At 31.1% G+C, this 20,792-nt stretch overlaps 1 protein-coding gene across 6 annotated transcripts in view; it reads right to left on the bottom strand.

Annotated features, from left to right (window-relative positions):
• The window catches only part of LOC111423805 (multiple PDZ domain protein-like), a 96,942-nt gene that overhangs the window by 6,796 nt on the left and 69,354 nt on the right, over positions 1 to 20,792 (bottom strand). For 4 of the 6 annotated variants that reach the window (XM_071197162.1, XM_071197163.1, XM_023057168.2 and 1 more), the window contains exons 20-22: positions 11,346 to 11,415; positions 1,871 to 1,927; positions 1,533 to 1,634 (exon numbers count right to left, since the gene is read on the bottom strand). In XM_071197162.1, coding sequence (XP_071053263.1) covers positions 1,533 to 1,634; positions 1,871 to 1,927; positions 11,346 to 11,415 — 229 coding nt within the window. The remainder of the gene's footprint in view (positions 1 to 1,532; positions 1,635 to 1,870; positions 1,928 to 11,345; positions 11,416 to 20,792) is intronic. The other 2 variants (XM_071197164.1, XM_071197165.1) reach the window with 2 other exon arrangements.

The following is a 20,792-nucleotide window of genomic DNA, read 5'->3' as shown; positions in this document are numbered from 1 at the left end:
AAGCCTATATTGCAATATCATGAATATAAAATAGCGCAACCTATGTATGCAATAAAAAATAATACGAAAATTAGAGAAGCTGCCAGAAAGGTGTTCCTCGTGGAATACTTCAAAGTAAAATTTATCGTCGAGTACCTAAGAACCTCGACCACTTAGGAAGTAAGTATTTTGTCGTGTTCAAAGTTGAGGGAAAAAAAATTGCTGAGTGGCTCATTGCCCATAGTGGAAGATAGCAGGGCGAATCCATTTATTATCTTGAGATCTGAGAAGAAATGATTACAATCTTTTTCCAGAATGTTGCATGAATGTTGGAAACAGTATGTTTGATGGCTGATTTCTTGATAAATCCGATACCGGGATGAATACGTACTTCGAAATTAACTTGGTAATATCACACTGGAGTCTTGACTTGATAATGAGATACTGCATTGTTGTTTCTGGAAACGCTCAATTAATCAACTAACTCACTTGGTTTGTTGTCATTAGGAGAGTAAGGACTAATAGATGTTGACGGTGGTAGTTTTAGCTAAATTCAAAAATTTTCGATGGTGTTAGATATTATTTTGGATAATTGCTGAGGGGGAGAAAGATATATGTAGAGAGAGAGAGATTAGACATATTCATTTTAGGCAATAACATATTAGATGTTCTGTGTAAAGGTACTTTTTGTACTAGTTGGTAGGCAATGTCAGATTTCGATATTTTATCGTTCTTTAGGATCGTCCCTTAACGTTGCTAATGGTTAATTGCATCAATTAGATTCGATAAAAAGCACTAGTCAAATCTAATATGGTCAAAACAGTATTTTCTCAGACGTCGACTTCACCAAGGATTTCAATAATTACATCAAAGGTGTAATTGTGGTTTCTGAGAAACCAGGATTGGTTTTCGAAATATTATAAGCACATTTGTACGTGTAGGTCGATGATTGATGAGTTCATAGAGATTTTTGATTTTTGAAAAATGAATTCATAACTTTTTTTTTATTAGTTAAATATCAGACTCCAAGCAGGAGTTTATAATAAAGCATACATAACGAAGAAATCATATCTGTAGACTTTTAGAGAGCAGAATGAAATCGAAAGAAAGATTGTTGCCTACTATTTTAGAGAAATACTTAAGTTACAAGATTTCTCGTAGACTTTCTATTTTGGAATATGAAGATAGTTTATGTGAAATACAGCTGTTTGCATAGCTGTTGTATATGAAACTTTATACTTGTGTATTTATGTGTAAAGTTTTTGAATGGGTCAAAACCAGTAAAAGTAATAAGCTGTGTACAATGTTATATATGTTGAATTGCTAATTATAGCTGTCAGGAGGAAATACCACTTGATATCATTTTGCCATAAATTGTTTTTATTAAACTAACCCTAACTATAACGCATAAACTGCAATACACAATTTCATTCCCGGAATTGAAGCAAAGATATCGATTCTCCAAGTAAAAAAATTGTTAAAAACAATCCAATTTGTTTCACCAAAATTAGTAAACTTGTTTTTTATTCATCCATTTCTTTTAATAATCTTACCTTTTCGGCTGAACTACCTTCCTGAATATCCGAAATGAAAATCCCTTGTCCTACATCTGTGTGCTTTCCCTCTATTATCATTATCCCCAAGCCTTGTGGGCCCTTTGCATACAGAACAGAAAGAAAGAATCATTAAGGTAACGAATTTGATCCATATTTTGCATTTATTTAACTTATTATTGATAATTTTATTGGTGTAAATTGGTGTTTGTGTGTGATGGCTCTAATTTTCTAAAAAAGCTTGTTTTTGGCGTGTTTCTTTTGGAAATTTAAAACTTATATTATTATTTAATAGGAGTGTATTTACACATTTTGATAAATTTGGGGGGTTCTTTTACCTTTTTTACAGTGATGGTGCGCACATTCGGGTAGGTGTTAAAATGTTCCTCGGACGCCTGCAGAAAAAAAAAGAAAAACAAAAACAACCAAAAAAAGAAAACCTCAAACAATCAAAACGGCGTCATGCGTCGTACTCCTCTTTCATTAATAATAATAATAATAAAATCTTACATCTTACACACGTAAATATAAGCAGCCAATAAAAGATAGTGATAAAAACTCAACATTAATAACAAGCACCTTTTTTATTTTTAATTTTTAAATAATAACATTTAAAAAAAATCTAATCAATTTTAACCTTTTCACTAGTCACAAAACTTTTCCAGTAACTCGTTTATACATAATTATAATTATTATATGTATACGAGAGATAGTGGTAAAAAAGAGATAGTAAAAAAGTTAAAAAACATCACGTCACTTTTTTTCTTTATTAATTTTAAGTATTTTTTTTACAAAATAACTCGAATACCTTCGTTTCATAACTTTTGGTTGCGAGGAAATAAGTACACGGTAATAATAAGCAGGCGCACATACTATTTTATTCCTGACGAATCGAATTCGAGAGTAATAATCGAAAGAACCGAAAAGTTGAACGTACGATGTTTGAGTATAAACTACGGTTATAATATCAACCTCGAACTGACGTCTTATCAGCAGCCGAAACATTTTCAACATTGCGACTATTACCGTTTTTATCTGCATTACCATACAAACAATAATAAATAATAAAGCGCTGCGTTTTGAATAGGTAAAGAATGGCATTTTTTGTTGCCGAAATTATTGTTGTATAAAAATTAAATGAAAAGAGACATGTAAATATTATACGATGTGAACAGAGCCGGACTAACTTTATTAAATTTAAATGAATTAATTTTAAAATATGGTTACTTTGAGTATTTTTTTGGAACAAATTTAATAATGACTCTGGAGTTCGGAGGAACTCAGATTGACATACACCAATCAATTATAGATTTAAAATTTTGGATTCTAATTTCACTATATCTTCTTACAATTAGTCATAGAAGTTATAAAAGGTTATCAGTATATTAAAAAAATGCATCTCGTGCAAGCACTTGTAATAAATAAATACAATTTCTTTAGTTTCTTGAACTGTCTAAATTGAACATCATCTAACATGATCCAAATGCAATATCAAAACCTATGAATTTACATCCTTGTTAAATTTAATCTTGACAAGTTCTATTAAACGCTTCCAAACGAATTTTTAGGGCAAATTTTCACACAGTATATTTGTATCTTTATGATAAAGCTCTCCTACGCTTTATCTTTTAATATAATACCCATAGTGCATGGGTGAAATCTTTGCAGTGAAATTGTGTGGCAATAAATCACCGTGACAGAAAAATTTCGCATTTCTACCACTCTAAGTCGACGCATCTAATTTATTTTGCCTATTCTACACAGTTTCAGCAAAATATCAAATAATGTGTTTAACATAGCAAGATTTAAAGTTGAGTTAGGTTAGTTTTGTTTAGAAATGTAAATCAACTCTGACAAAAATATTGCGTAATGTTAGGATGGGTCAGTTTTGTTTTGAATCCCAATTACAGCGTGGAGGAATGTCGATTTTCTTTTGTACCCCAATTAGAGCGTGAAGGAATGTTAGGATAGGCCAGTTTTGTTTTTGCCTGTCAATCATCCCGGAAAAGAATGTTTGGTAAGGTTAATTTTTCATAGTTTTCGAAATTCATTGTAAAGTTTGATACAGTTTGTGGATAGGGTGAAAATAAAATACGATAGCTGTTCGATGCTTTTGGAACTAGCAGTTTTTTGAAGAACGAGATCATGATGCGTAGCTACTTTTTTCTATATCTTGTAGTTTCAGAGATAAGCTATGCCGATATCCAGAATTTAGATATAATATAAAACTATATTCCCAGACTTTCCATATTAATGATCCTTATTGCTAACTTTAGAGGGAACCAAAGTATACAAAATCGCATAAAGTAAAAGATATTTCTAAAATCAGTGACTTTTGGAAAGTCTTTCACAGCATAAGATGGTCTGTGCATAATTCGAGAATATGGGTAAAAATGTTCTTGAGCATGATTTTATAGTGAGCAATGTTTTTTTTTTATTTTACAAATAAAATTAACTTATTTATCCAAATATCGATGTGGTAATTAATGGATCACGCGACCAATAATCTTCTGTTTTAAGTTTTTTTTTGATGTGAGACTTATGTCAGGTAGGTATACTCAAGGCAAAAACTATATCAAGTTATTCATTTATATCTGTCCATCGTTGTAGTCGATAGAATTATTCTGAATGTATGTAAAATACCGATTACTCTCTTCAACATTCTAAATTGATGTAAGTAAAATAATTTAGGAGTGACACAAAATCCTTCTTGTTCCATCGAAATTTTTTTCTGCTGTCTTTGTTTTGTATCGACTCTTCATCGTCATCTGAATCGCTTTCTGTTGTTCAATTTCTGACGTTATTTGCAGAAATAGTGAGTTCTGTAAATAGAGAACGATGATGTTAACATCGTTTGTGGACAATCTTCACTCTCACTGCCACTTTCCATACATATTTTATAAAATTTGTCGTCGGTGTAATACTTTTTTGACATTTTTATTTCAAATGTGTGTGTGTCTTGTAAACTGTAATTTTGATATAATGAAGTAATAATGAATATTTTGTCAATACATCCGTCTAGAGCAGTGAAAGAGTTGACATTGTAATAAGGAAGAGGTTTTAATCATATCTAGTTTATTTATTTTTATCGTAACTTTTTTTAATACTTGAAGTTGGTAAAATATTAAAAACATCGTCTAACTTTTGTGAAAGGCTATTAATTTATTGGCAATTTATATCTCTAATTAAAGTTAAAGCAATTTGTTTTAAGATAAACGATAAAAACCTGGGGATTAATAATCCAATTAAAAATTGTTAAAGGGGCTAATTTATTCAGTTTTAGACGAATTTGGAAGTTTTAAACAAAATTGTCAACGTATTTTCCAGTATTATTACAGAAAAAATTAGGTAAATTTCATTTCGAGATAATTTAACAAACAAATAAATTTTCGCTGTCGACTTTGTTAAAAAAAACTGTAAAAACTGATAAATTCTGAACAGCAGTTTCAATATTAGTTCATTTTCAACGATTTTTAATTAAAGTTCCCAGCAAATTTTTAATAGGTAGTTTTCGTTAATTATGATGATTTGTTATTTTGATAAATTTGTACTAATTTTAAATGGAAACTCTTATTAATTAAACTTTCTATTCACAATTTAAACTAAAATAGAATTGTTTTTTGAATTTAGCGCTCAAAATGAAATTTGATTGATTTTAAATTGAAATTGAATTATTTCGATTAATTTAGTGAATGTTATGCGCGATAAATTAATTTATAAATTTTGTAATTGAATTTATCTGTAATAATTAACCATCCAGAAAGTTTGACACGTAATTATAGCAAAATATTTATGTGCTTGCAATGTCTTGTTTGCCGTTTTTATCGATCATAAAATCACTCTATTTTTAAAATTAATTACTTCGCTAAATGTAACCAATAAAACCTTTAATAAAACGATGATCAAAATTTATTTATAGAAGTTTAATTTTAAATTATTATAAAATTCGCTTCAAATATCAAAGAGATGTCCAAAAGTTTCGATATTAAATTTAACAACCATATTATTTTATTGGTAAAATCCAAATAAATTTTCAACTATCCAATTAGCTGCTACGAAACGTATTTTTAGTATTAACGAGGGAATTACGTTTTCTCGATAGCAGATAGCAATTATTGAATTAAAAACAATCAAGGTCTTTTTACTTACCACATCAATTTTTGCGAGGCTAGATATCCTTTTGATCAATTTCATTCTCGTTCAATCATCTTTCTTTTATTTCAAACTAAAAACTGTGTGAAATAAGCTTCGATTTCTACGAACGCTTCATTTGCGAACCTAATTACGTTTGTTATCTCGTCCTTGGTCAAAACAAATAAATCGGCTTTTTTTAAACAAATTGTCACGTTCCTCTCTCTCTAACAAACTTTTTTATACTACAATAATTTGTTTGAGATCCAATTTTTTTTCTACGCTTCATCAACAGACCGTTTCTAAAGATTTGCTCAATGAACGATGGAATATATTGAATAAATCAAATGAAATCTCTAATAATAAGGAGTTGTAGCGAGAAAATAAATTACGCTGGTTCATAAAAAATGTATTTTATAAAAGGGCGAAGGTTTGGTTTTGTGTGGTAAAATGATTATTTAATGATGTAGACTTCACTTTGCGTATAACAGTAGGGTTTGTGATAAAGACCATTTGGGTTTGTCGAAACGAGTAAATATTTATGTTTCAGTAGAACCGGAAACTCATAAAAAATTTAATGATAGGCAGAGGACGACGAGGGAAATGTAATTTCGTAAAGTGCGCTTAAAGTCGAATTTTGTATGTAAAGCTACGCACGTAAAATCTATAAAAAAAAGAGTGGTTTTAAAAAATTTACGTCCTTGAAGTGCTAGTGAAAATAAAATAATTTATTTTAATTAGTAATTGAATATGTATACATCCGGTCGTAAAAAACTAAAGAAAAAAAGACTTCATGAAAATAGAAAGTTTTTTAATAGTTTTAAAATGAAGTAATTATTTGAGTTTTGTGTAAATGTATTAAAAAGGAAAACTAAAAACAAAATAAATACAGATTTTATTTAAAATTATAATATTTAAACTTTTGTTTAGGGAAAATTTATGTGTTGAAAATTTATTTGCATTTCATACTTACAATAAACAGCGCGTGAAAGCAATTTAACAATAGCTGGGTCTAGCTTTAGTAAACGACGAACAGTGAATGCTTTTTGGTTGTAAAGTACAAAAATATATCATCTAAATCGTACTGGTGTTCGCACTACTCGATCTATCATCAACTCGAAACAAACTAAAATCGAACGTCTATGATTTTAGTACTTAATGTTTTCAAAACATGATGATTCACTCTTTATAGTCTAGAGACTTTATAGGCTAGAAAAGTTGTCGAAGTTAATTGCTTTAGAAATACTGAGAGATATTAGATATTCAAAAGTATCATTTTATGAAAGTCCTTATTAGTTTTAGTTTTGGAAAATCTTTGACACTTTTATAGGAAATTACAAAGAATACTACAATATCGGATTCCATCTAATACTAAATAAACAAGTAGTTAAATACATAGGATTTAGATAAAGTAGAAACAATTCCGGAAAAGAATAAAGCTTTGAGCTACAATTGATGTGAAAAGCAAGTACGCTAAAAACTTATGGTAAATATGGTGCGACGCCTGAAAAGAAACATAAAAGTGTGTTGTGAAGAACTGAATTTAGTATTTAGTTCAAAATTATGGTGTTAGCGATGATATTTTTTACAAGTGTAGTTCTGGCAGATGTGACATGGAATCAAAAGTTAACGTTGCATAATGAGACAAAACATAAAATAATTACATCTATTCCACATCCTGAAAAATCTTGTCTTTGGAGAAACCAATGTACTTGACTTATCCTTTGAACGAGATTACCTATTTCTAGCTGTCCCAGGACATTTTGTGAGCCTATACCTCGCAGCTCTGTGGTAATTACATGCATAGATAGATATTCCTATCATCAGTTTGCATTTTCTTGACTTAATTCTACCATAATGTGAGACAACATAGTTATGATTTTCCCGGAATTAACACAGCTGGACTTTAGGTGTTCTTGTAGCTTATGCTTACTAAGGAACATAGCTTCAAAGTATTTGATGATTCTTGACGCGTTTTGTTTTTGCTTGACAACTTTAAATTTGATGCTTTTTGGTGATTGGTCCTGTTGTTAGAGTACGGTAGTTTATCCATTGTATTGCCAATCTCAGCGGCAAGACGGAATTTTTGAGCTTCCCAATTTGAACTGGTGTTGGTGTTGAACTGACTCCACTTGGTCACCTTTTTCGTTACTTGCTAATAGTACGTACGTAGGTGCTTTGATCTCTTAGGTACACCGGATAAGTACAGCAATGATTTATTCATTAGTTATTTTTCAAAGGTGAGTGTTTATAAAGCTTTTCATTCAATTTATTTACTCTAAAAATATACGATGACATGACTATGTGAGACCAGATGGTATAAATTGGGACGCCTACTTTAAGCAGTAAAAGATAAATCGAACTTCCTGAAAACAAGAGAAAGAACAAGAGAAGGAAGAAAGTAGTTTTGTAATGGTGTCCGCATCAGAATGACCATAAAGGACGTATTTAGAACTACCTTAACGGTAAACTATCCAGAAGAATTGAATGCAGCCTTTATACATAAACTATACATAGAACGGGAAACAGAAAAAACTGCGACAATTACGAAGACATAGCATTGACGGTCACGCTATATGATGTATATGATAAGATCCTCGAAAACAAAATAGGGCTAAAGATATGGCAGCAAAGGAGACGACCATAATAAAAGCAGTAAGAAATGTATACCAACAAGAACAGCTAAAATCAAGATGGGCAGAAACTGTCGAATGGCTTCCACATCACTAAAGGTCTCAGGCTGGGGTGCTGCATGTCCTCGACCTTCTTCAAAATATATCTAGAGTTACCACTAAAACAGACAGCATTATCTACACTCTATTTTTCGCTCAAATACGACCTAATAGTAATCGCACCAGCAAGATAATATATAATATACAGGGTGTTTCGGTGACTCGGGGAACAAATTTAACCACATATTCTAGAGTGAAAATGATAACGATTCATGTAAAAAAAATTAGTAAAATTCTTCAAATTTCAAAGATACAGGCCATCGAAGTTAAGAAATTTTAACACATTTTTCCAAATATCTTAAACACTATTTACAGTAAAGCGCTGAAATTTGGTACAGTATAAATCAATGTGATGTAAAATCGTTAGGCAATTTATGAGTTGAATCGGTCTGCGGGAACAATACTATACAGGTGTTCCTAAAGTTTGTTTGCTCAGAACTTTTTTATTCCATCATAACCCTACATTTATTTTTGCAGTTTCTAATAGTAAATTTAGTTTAGAAACTTTTATTACTCTTAGATAATATTGATAAAAATCACCGTTTTTTTGTGTTAAATGCAAAAATGTTGGGTTCCGATTTCAATAATAGCACTAAAAAAAAAGAAATCTAAGTTTTTGAACATTTCCTTTAGTATTTTTTATTACTTGTCTTGTAATTTTATGTACCTTTTTTATTATTCCTGTTAGTGTTGTCGTTTTTTTGTTTATTTTTTGTTGATTGTTAATTTATTGTTTTTGCATTCTTTTATTAAACCAACTAAAACAAATTGAAAATGTGATTTAGTTAAATCTTCACTTGGACATGTTGCATACATATTAGTTATGACAGCTCAGTTCGATTTTCACTTGTCATTGCCAATTCAGATTATTTATTTTTTTTTTTTTAGTGTTATTGAATTCGGAACCTAACATTTTTGCATTTAATACGAAAACGGTGGTTTTTATCAATATTCTCTAAGAGTGATAAAAGTTTTTAAACTAAATTTATTATTAGAAACTGCAAAAATAAATGTAGGGTTTTGATAGAATAAAAAAGTTCTGATCAAACAAATTTTAGGAACAGCCTGTATAGCATTGTTGCCGAGTACCGATCCAACTCAAAAATTGCCTAGTGATTTTACGTGATATTAGTTTACACTATACCAAATTTCAACGCTTTACCATAAATAGTGTTTAAGATATTTAGAAAAATGTGTTAAAATTTCCTAACTTTGATGGCCTGTATCTTTACAATTTGAGAACTTTTACTAATTTTTTTTTACATGAATCGTTATCATTTTCACTCTAGTATATATGGTTACATTTGTTCCCCGAGTCACCGAAACACCCTGTATAAGATAATATATAAGAATACAATGTGGCCTGAAAGATAATATACATTATCTAAGTATAGCAACTTATAACAAGTATGGCAACTTATAGGAAACATGAAAAAAATCCTGAAGACAACAGAAATGGATTACGGACGAAGGGTTGCGGGTAAATCGAAAATAGAGCCAGGCCATATTTGATATTTTTTTTACAAAACCTGAAAGTAGGAGGAAATATAACAAGTAATGAATTTTTATTTGTTGCCATACATTTAACTCTCTCGCATTTTAAATTATATAGATTGATACAATTAACAAACTGTTCGTCAGAATAATTGATTTGTATTTGAATGGCGTCTCGGAGTGTTGAAGTAGAAGTTGCAACACTAATGATCATTGTTTTGTTCTCCATAACATTTATGTTAAATGACTTGATGCTGATGGAGAGAAAGCGAAACGAGCAGTTTCTAATTAATTTTTTATCTATTCTAATTATTTTTGTAATTTTACTCAAAATATCATATTTTAGCTTTACTTTAAGATATAGTATTCGACGTTATTCCTGAAGACTCTTTCTAAATTATTGCGAACCTAATATAATTAAATATACTCATCTAAAGCATAAAATTTAATAAAATTAATCGGCAATTTTCAATGAAAATAATTGAGAGTTTAATAAATAATTTAAAAAACTTTCCATTTGATATTCTAATCATTATGAATTTTTTTATTAACTCAACAAAAAGAAAATTTCATACAAAATAATTCATATTTTCGATTTTGTTTGAAGTTCTGCCAAAGATACTTCATTGCAACACTAAAATATGGTGTTTATTATCCATTAATTTATCATTATTGCGTTGTAAAAAGTGAAAATATGATTTCCTGAAACATAAATTCTGAACAAGCAGTCTAAAAAGAAATCTTAAAAAAAGAAACATTAAAAAAATGTCACAATAACACTTCAATTCTTCAATGCGCAATTAAAATCTATTATTAACATAACAAATATTAATCGCCGATTGTATTCGAATTTTATTTTTTTTAATTTAATCAAAATGATTACCTTGTTACATAAACATTTTCCGGTTGAACTAAATAGACCTTCAATGGGGCACATTAAATAGTGAAGACACCTATTTAAGCACCGAGAGCGTTTCAGCAACTCTTAACACAATCACAAAGCCAAAAACTAAATAAATGCACGCACACGTACATACACACAAATATTAAAACAATATAATCGAGACATATATGTTGTTATTTATTTTAGTTAAAATTTCCGCACGATAAAACAGCAGCAATAGTTTAACATTATTACTGGTCGAGGCTCATTTTGCAATTGTGGCTAACGTGTTGAGCCTACTATAATAACTAACGCTATCTTGCGGACGTTTCTATATTTAAAAAACCAAATTACTCTAAGAAAAAAATTTTTCGAAAAATTTTCCAGTTTAATCCTCGCAACCGAAATAATAAAAATATTATTTTAATGATATTTAAATTTTTGATTTGTTGAAAAGCGTGCTCGGCGTGTTATTAAATTTAAAATAATGAGTAAAATAATGCGAAGATAATTTTTAATTAATTTAAAAAAAATTAGGCGGTTAAATCTAAAGGAAAGGTGTTGTGAACTTACCTCCTCGGCCAACGAAACTGGGAACTGCGTGATGGGACGAACGGCAATGTCATCGATGGCTGCTTTCCGTCTAAAAATATAAGAAAAATAAATATCCCGGTATAAACTATTTACGTTATAGAGAGTTTAGTGGTTCAAGGTATGTATACACTTGACGTTATGTTCCTGCTTGGGTCGGCGTCAAGTGGAAGCTATACTAAAAATGTTTTAAATAAATCTGAGTCACATATACAAAAAGGAATTTATAATACTCATTAAAGAAAACGTCACAAGTTTATATACATTACACGAGTACATAAAACGGGCTTTAAGGTAATATTTACTGATTTTTAGAAACGATTTATTATTAATTAACAAACTAGTATTCTTAATATATTGGAGTTATTCCAAATCTTTCTGAGAAAAATGCTATAATAAACTAAATATGGCGATTTTGAATTGATGTTTTAATATTATTAGAGTACTTTATTCGAAAATTTCAAAAATAGACTTAGTGGTTAATATATTTAGTTTTATTAACTTAAATTGAAAGAAATGCTAAGTAAGTTTAGCCCCGGAAGAAGAAAAATCTGTTGTATTATGGTGAAATGTCATATTGTTTTTATTTTTGAGCTGAAGACTGCGAAGTGTTGATTATCAGTATATTTATATGCAGTATCTAAAGATGGAAGAAACACAAAGTATAACAACATAAAGTATATGTGAACACACCACGTACTGGAAAGCAACGTCGAAAGTTCATACAAAATGTCAAGAAAGCCACATGATCAACACGGACATGAAGCACGGGGCATTGTTTTTCATAAAACGTTCAGTTTACGATTGATTTTCTGGATAGCGCACGGTTTTGTTTGTTACAGCGTTTATTTTACGATTGACTTTTGTGTCATTAGCTGCAATAGTTTTTTTTAAATAATGCATACACACAAGTAGACCAACGAATACGACTACTACAACAACGATTATAGTTGCAAATAATTAAAATTACCACCATGGATGAAAAATATTAGTAAACACGATTAAAGAAAAAGAAACCTATTACAGAAGATTTAAATATTAGGAAAAAGATCACCATCGGGTGATGTACGGTATGGGCACCACCATTAATTCTTCTCCTGTTTGAACTTTTTTGTTGTAGTGGCACAACTTCACAGATGAACTAATAGTTCTTCAGAAGAAACTAAATATACGACATGACATACCCACCGAAAAGAAGATAGATGGTACGATCAAAAAAGTTACTTTGGTAAACCAACTACACAAAGCTAAAGCTAAGTGTTCTATTAGAGAAAGAGAAGAGCTCGCAAAATGACCATGAAAAGTGTGAACATTGCAGCTATCACTATGATCATATTTCAGTCCATCCATAATGCTTCATAAACTAAATAGTTTTAAATTCTGCTTCAAACTAATCAAATATCGAATTCATGATATAATATGATATTCATAAAACAACAAATAAAAGTTTGTTGACCTATTGAAGACTCGATACAAATATGCAACCTACCAAGTTGCTACATTTGCTATATAACATTTATGCCATGTCATCAACCTCAACATGGTTCCACCTAGTAAAACAGTATTTCCCGTCTTTAATACAAATTAGTGCAATCAACTATGAATTTTTCTGACTGCATCCACTTTATCCGCCGTTTATCAGACACAATCGATGCTGCATTATCAGCAGATTGAACGCATAGAGTTTATGTTAAATGGTCATCTAGTCATAAATGTCTATAATTACTTGACGTTCCTATTTTACAACGTTTTTGCAATAATAGGATGTAATAAGCTCATGAGTAACACAATGGGTCGCATAATATTTTAGTTAGAAAATAAAGAATGATTTACTACATAAAATGTGTTACAAATATAACCTTTTAAACTCATTACGTGCGGAATGTATGTTATCAGGTGTTCAATCAATTACGTAACCGATCACCCAATTAATTTGGGGTTGCCGAGATCGCGATTTATATTTTATAACCTGAACTACAACGCTCCGATAGGAAAATCGATTGTAATCTTTTACGACCAACGAGTATACTATGTCTTTGACTGAGATGATGAAAACGAGATCACTTGTGATAGAGAGGTTAAAGAGATAACTTATTATATGTAGATATAAATCTGTAACCAATTATAGGTAATTTTCATAACTGGTTACTCAAATAAGTTTGGTTATATCTGATCGTGTTTTAGCTTTGATGACCTTGGCTATAATTTTTCGAGCAAAAATATATTTTCGCTGCTTTAATACACAATATTGTTTATAATTTATTTTCTTAAACCTATGTTGATTGTTTGTGAAGTAGCAGTATATTGCATCTGTTCTCAATGTCAGCAATAGCAGAGTGCAAGGTAAGATTGAACATCAGCAGGGATATTTCCTCCTACACAACTAACATCGCCCTGCAGCCCTCCGTTATTGCCATTGCCATTACTTGACTAAAGAGGACAATTTTGTCCATTGTAGAGCTTCTTTTCCTGAAGCCACTCTGGTGGCAAGAGGGAAATTTCTACAAAGTTATCGCACCTCCCGTTTTTATGTATCAGGTAGATGATTCCCATTTTCTATTTCTTCGGCATACATTTTCATTGCCATATTATTAATTCTCCTTATCTTAGGGATTATCGATCAACTTTCTTATATCAGACCAAATATTCCCACATTAATTTTGGCCTCATTGAACCTAAGATATTTATTCTTTAGAAACTCAAATCCTGCTGTACTTTTACGAAATTATTTCACAAAATTCTTGATTAAACCAAGTTTTATGATAAAATTATCTTGTCAGGTGTTACTAATGCTTTATTTTTGATATTTTTTTCACCCACTACGTATCCAAATTTTAAAGCCCAGTTTTGTTTAACATAATGTTCTGAACCCGCTTTGTTACCCCATTCCCAGAGAAAGCAACAATACTTCGTATAGAAATCCTAAAATTAAAGCCACTACTTTCAAATCTGTACTTAGTTACCATTTAATCGCTTCGTATTTGCTTTAGTTTTGATTTGTCAATAAATAATCACCATTCTTCTGGTAAATGATTTTGATCTAGCTTCAACATTAAATCATTAACATTGTCACAGAAAACGAAACCATCTTGTTTTCAATAAAAGGTAATTAAGAAGCTGTACTGCCAAATATCTTAGACGAATGTTGCCCACAAGAACAAAGGACAATAGACAAGAATATGTCACATGGGAGAATAATATCAGTAAGATGACAACGAAACAGGTGAAAACTATCAAAACTATCTAGGAAGTGAAGATATTGGTCTAACTAGAGGAGATGGATCCATGACCAAATGCTGTAAACGCATAAATAGGATATCAAAAAGAAGAAGAAGAATAGAAAAGGTGTGAATACTTCCTAATTAGCTAACATATGCAAAAACTTTACGAAATATGTGTTTAGTTTAAAGAATGTGACACAAGCAATGTAAGTTTTATTAAAATAAACTAGATAGTTTTGTTCAAGGTAAGTGAAAAAAAGGATTTTGAGCAAAATATTTATTCCGCCTTTCTCAAATGTATCCTATAAATAACATTTTTAACCCAACACATGAATTTGCAAATAATCGTGTTGGGTTTCGCATACTAAGAGTTGTTTTATAGAACATGGATGAAGGAAAATTAATTAGTTATCCGATTTACCTTTAGACTACATAATCTTTCTCGATTACAACCTTCCTAGCTTATTCGAGGAATTATCAGTTATGAATAGTTAATCCTATTACAGCGATGAAATAAACAAACCCATTCCTAAATCTCGCCTGAACCTGCGGTAAAAGAGGAAAATCATTAACGTATACATAACAACATTAATTAGCCGCTGGTATGGTATTAGTCATTGCTTTTAATTAAATTAATTACAGAAAATCTATAACGGAATTATTTGAACTATTGTCGCAGTAAATAGAATTATTAATCAGAAGTTCAATGAAATGAGCACATTTTGTCCTATACATCTTTTATAATAAAATTCGCGTTCTCGTGTCAAAAAAATTGAGCGATATTTATAAACGTGTTTGTTTTTCTATTTAAGTACAAGTCGTAAAAGATTTTTAAAAAATAATAAAACGTGACCTCACATATTTTAATTCAAATAAATAAAATTTAAAATATTTAGTCAGAATGTAAACAACGTTTTAAAAATGGAAACACTTTCATTTACCGTAATAACAGGAAGTAAACAGGTAACACCATCGACATCATTTGTATTTTTGAAATCACCAACAACTTATATATATCAACAACATCTTATAATCACGAAAAACGAATAATAAACACGACAATCATGAACTGCGTTAGGTGTTTTTCTCTCTTCAAAAACCTGTTTTATTCAAGGTCTCGTAAAATTTTGGAAATGGAACAACAAAATGTGTATTTTCAAGTCAAAGATAACTGTTTGGGTGAAAGTTTGTGTGTAATAATAATGAGTGGGAAGAATTAATTTGAATTAAAATGAACAACATAAATTTTTCTTCATTAATTAACACTTTCCAGGTAAGTTAGAAATTTCCAATTGCTCTAAAAATAATAAATTAAACGGTTTGATTTCAACGAAGCAATTACTGCCTAGGAAATTAACGTGAAAAATTCCGGGAAAATTTAGGTTCGTCATAAATCAATGTCCACTTTTTTTAGCATCGTTTTTGTTTTTTAAATGAAGGCAACGTAAACGTTTATGTATGTATATTAGTGAATGTCCGCGAAAAAATTGTAAATTTAAGCGATGCGACCGACTAGAAATTCAGGCAACAATAGTTGCGGGAATGTCAGCTAGAGAAATATTGAATTACAGTTTGCCGCCCAATTTGTTACCTGTCCGCGTTAGTTTGAAATTAAAACTTAATTTGCAATTCAAATAAGCGCCCAGTTGTGAATTCAAAATGCAATTTAATAAGGTTTTGCGATTCGTTGCGCGTTAATGGCAAAATTTTCAGCGAACTGTCTTATGGGGAATCAGAACGCGTTGGATTTATGCTGTTTAATGTGAACTAAAATTCGGTCCTGATATTTACGGTGAAACATTTGTTTGACGTTAAAAGTAAAGCATCGCATTTCAAGAAAATACGACACATTAACACATGATTAAATAAACCTGTTTATGCCGGCAGTCGTACTGGTATGCTTCAAACAAACCGACTCAATTTCCAAACAAACAAATTGATCGTGAAATATTTGCGTAACTTCCTTGCCAAAATCACTTTGAAATCAGCAGACATCGCTTGATTGAATAATAATATTTTTAAAAAACATTTTCTTAAAATAAAATTGAAATTATAAAATTAGAATTTACTTACGTCAATAATGATGCAAAATGTTTTATAAATATATAGTAACAATAAACTAAGATCATTTACTTACGAATATGCAGCTTTACCCAAACACAAAATAAACGATCTTGTAGATTGATAAATCACTGTTTAAATCAGTATATGGCGAACTCAGTTGTAATCTTTTCTTATCTTAGTCATATTTCAATTTAATTCAATTAAGTGATCGAGTTTCACCATCAGGTAGTTTACCAAACAGATATTTGTCATTACAAGATTGCTTTAGTAATTATAAATCATATTACTCTATTAGACATTAGACAATCGACAAAATGTCGTTAGATATGATTTATAACACGATTATAATTATGGGGTTTATAGGTGTTCGATAAGAACGATATGATTTTAAGATGTAATAATGATATTTTAAAGCATATAAAAAACCTGCCGACATCATCTTGCAATCTCTAGAATTCTCTGTAAAGGTGGTAAGACTCAAGTCCGTAATAATAAATAAATTTAAAAGTAAAGATTTGAGTAAACTTTATAGAATTTGTTGGACTAATGGGTCGTTATAAACCTCTTTAGTCGACTAAAACTTGTAAAAGAATAAAAGTAGGACTCTTTTTTTTCAGTTTTACTTTGTAATAAAAAAAATTCTTTTTTTAACATCTTTATCTCTAAAACTTAATTCTTACTTGTTCAGTCACACTTCATAATTTTTTAATTTTTATATTATCTTATTCATTCACTTTTTTACACTTTATACAATTATAATGCTCTTTTCATTGATGTGTAGCTATTTTTTTTTATATGCCCAGCCAAGATTCGATGTTAGATTTCTTTCTATTCGCCGAATAGAATGCTCTTTTAGAATGATTATAAACAGTAGCTAATTTTCTTCAAGAGTTATCTAGTCCTCTGTTTACAATATACAATTTTCTATTAAATGTCTAACACTCAATTCGGAGTATCTAGTCTTCTGTAATCAGTAACTAACTTCTATTCGTAATATCTAGTCTTCAGCCTGCAGTTTCTACTCTTTTGCATGCAGTATCTGATCTTTTTGAAACAGTAGCTAATCTTCTTTCAGACGTCTTCTGTTTGCAATATACAATTTTCTATTAAGCCCACTTTTACCATCTCTTTATAAATTTATTCGATAGATAAAGGCGCTCTTCGCCAATGAGAGCGCTTTAAACCGCTGGAACCATGGTAATTATCTATCGGTTAAATTTATCAAGAAGTGGTATTAAATGTTTAGCATTCAATTCGGAGTATCTAGTCTTCTGTATTCAGTAACTAATTTTTATTTGAAAGATCTAGTCCTTTGTTAAGAGTATCTAGTCTTCAGCCTGCAGTTTCTACTCCTTTGCATGCAGTTTCTGATCTTTTTAAAACAGTAGTTCACCTTCTTCCAGAGTTCTCTAGTCTTCTGTTGGCAATATACAATTTTCTATTAAATGTTTAGCATTCAATTCGGAGTATCTAGTCTTCTGTAATCACTGTAATCAGTAACTAACTTCTATTCGCAATATCTAGTCCTTTGTTAGCAGTATCTAGACTTAAGCCTGCAGTTTCTACTCTTTTGCAAGCAGTATCTGCACATTTTGAAACAGTAGCTAATCTTCTTCCAGAGTTATCTAGTCTTCTGTCTACAATATACAATTTTCTATTAAATGTCTAACATTCAATTCGGAGTATCTAGTCTTCTGTAATCAGTAAGTAACTTCTATTCGCAATATCTAGTCCTTTGTTAGCAATATCTAGTCTTCAGCTTGCAGTTTTTACTCTTTTGCATGCAGTATCTGATCTTTTTGAAACAGTAGCTAATCTTCTTCCAGCGTATCTAGTCTTTTGTCTGCAATAAGATATTATTTTAATGTTCCAAGGCTACAGGAATATTATTTTCAGCCACCGTTTTACTGCTAGGTTCCCCTTTATTAAGTCAAAAATTTCAAAAAAATTATGTTAAATTGAGTCTGACTACAACAAATTCAAAGAAAACCTACGAATTACAACAAAAACCATGAAGATCTTTCAAATTTAGAAAATTTATATAGGAAGTGATCGGGTAGGTAATCTCGAACCCTTTTAAGAGCCCTCGATCAAGGGCCGAGCTGAAAGCGAACATCGAAGATCAAGTAAAGAGCGAAGATGGTACGCGTCGAGAACAGATGGCTCGGTACCCATTACCAATATTTATACACATAATAAACCGGATAATATTATATTATCGACTATGGAAGCTAGAAAACGTGTTTTTCTTCTGTAATTATCAAACCTTCTGTGTGTTAAACATAAAACAAAAAGTGTTTTCTTTAATATCAAATAAAGTTGTGAAGTTAGGTGAGAAAATGTAAACAAAAACCATTTAAGAATGAAGTGTTGTCATCGTAGGAGACGTTATCTCGAGGTGAAAAACGACCACCACGCCATTATCGGTCGCCTCTCTTTCTCGTAGTCCGCATGTTTTCCGCGTTTTCCGCATTTTCCTGGTAAATTAAGTCTCGCCGTTGCATTACGGAGATTGCACCGTGTTGAAATTGCATTTGCGGCGTCGTAAAAACTATCGCGCCTCGAGGCTATGTGGGCGCCATCTCGAAGCGACGTAAACGACTTGCTTTTCCAACTGAGAGGAAAAGCGTATATTTACACGACTGCTAACATCTACATCGGCTCCATCTATCGGATCCGTACAAGTTGTGTACATTTTCCCGATTGCGTTTCATTTTTAATGTTTTATGTGTACCTACAATTTTGAAAGAATAAGGAAATTTCAACAGATTAACTTAAATTAATGGTAATCCAAAATTTTTTTGAAACGTTTTTTAGCGAAGCTTTTAATGTTAAAGTTATGTTTCTAGGATAATTATTTAATTTTTGCAAAAAAAGAATTGAACCTTACTTAATTCGAAAAAATTAAGTGTTATTTTTAATGTGTCTTTTTTTATTATTTTAACGATAAACGAGTCTAAACTTGGTCCGGTAAATAGGAAATCCGGTCAAATTGTTAATCCCGTCCAGTAGGAAAGGGAGATAACGAGAAAGAGGTTGGAAGAGAGGGAACAACTATTAAACCGTCGCCGATGGTATCTGCTGCAAAGTGCAAGGTTAGGTCGACCGGTCTAATATCGTTTTAATCGGGGGCGCGTTCGTTCCGGGAGCGGCATAATTCGGCAACTTCACTCGCAATTCAATTATCCCTCTCTCTACCTTCGCGGCCCTAATAGTTCAAGAGAAGCTCGCTTTCAAGCTTCCGTCTACCTCCGCCAGAATCTCGGCATAAAGGAGAAACGAACAATTCGGCACATTGATCGTAAAGCGAATGAAAGACCACCCCCTTAATGCCATTTACCATCACCTCCTGTTGACTTATTGAAGCCACTTTTATTGATGTCTTTCAGGTATATAGTCGAATTGTAATAAAGTTTTTGAATAGAAGAGTCCTTCTAAATCAAATTTCTAAAAAGAAATAAATGGAAAATATCTAAAATTAAATCTGTGTATCAAAATTCATCATCAACGAACAAAAGTAAATTTTTTTTGTTTTAATTTAAAAGAAAATGACAAGATTTTATCCGATGACATAATAAAATTGAGCTCAGTAATTCATCATTTATCTCATCTATCTACGGTACGCAAAATACAGGACGCTCTTAAACAAAGAAGAAAGAATCCTACAAGATGTACTGCAGAAAAAAAGGCTATACGATATCTAGCAAGCCACCAAACCACGCAAAAAAAGAGAAGACTCGGTAAGTACAACACCAGTCGGTTTTATCTGCCTTCCTTATATTTTAGGTGTGGCGAATTGCGAGGTGCCTGTAAAAGTACGATACGGTACGGTCAGCAAAATACAGAACGCTCTTCTGATAGCTAAAGACAAACTAACCCCATTCAAGAGAGCCCTAGACGCCCGTATCGGCAATCATGAAATTGCGGGAAGTATTACGTTTGCCAAATTGGACGTAACGTCGAGTGCCGCATCGAGGAACATGAGAGGGATGTCCGACTGAATAAGATTCAGCAGTCGCTAGTCGCAAAGCATTGCCACAAAGAGAAGCACTCCATAGGTTTCAATAAGATCAACGTGTTAAGAACCGGACCTTCTTTCCAAAGGATAACAAGAAAGGCCATAGAAAAATTTAATTTTAACCAA

This window comes from Onthophagus taurus, chromosome 7 (assembly GCF_036711975.1).
Source record: "Onthophagus taurus isolate NC chromosome 7, IU_Otau_3.0, whole genome shotgun sequence".
Classification (NCBI taxonomy): Eukaryota; Metazoa; Arthropoda; class Insecta; order Coleoptera; family Scarabaeidae; genus Onthophagus; species Onthophagus taurus.
Note: the sequence above shows the minus strand (reverse complement) of the source record. Positions and strands in the feature narration are given on the sequence as shown.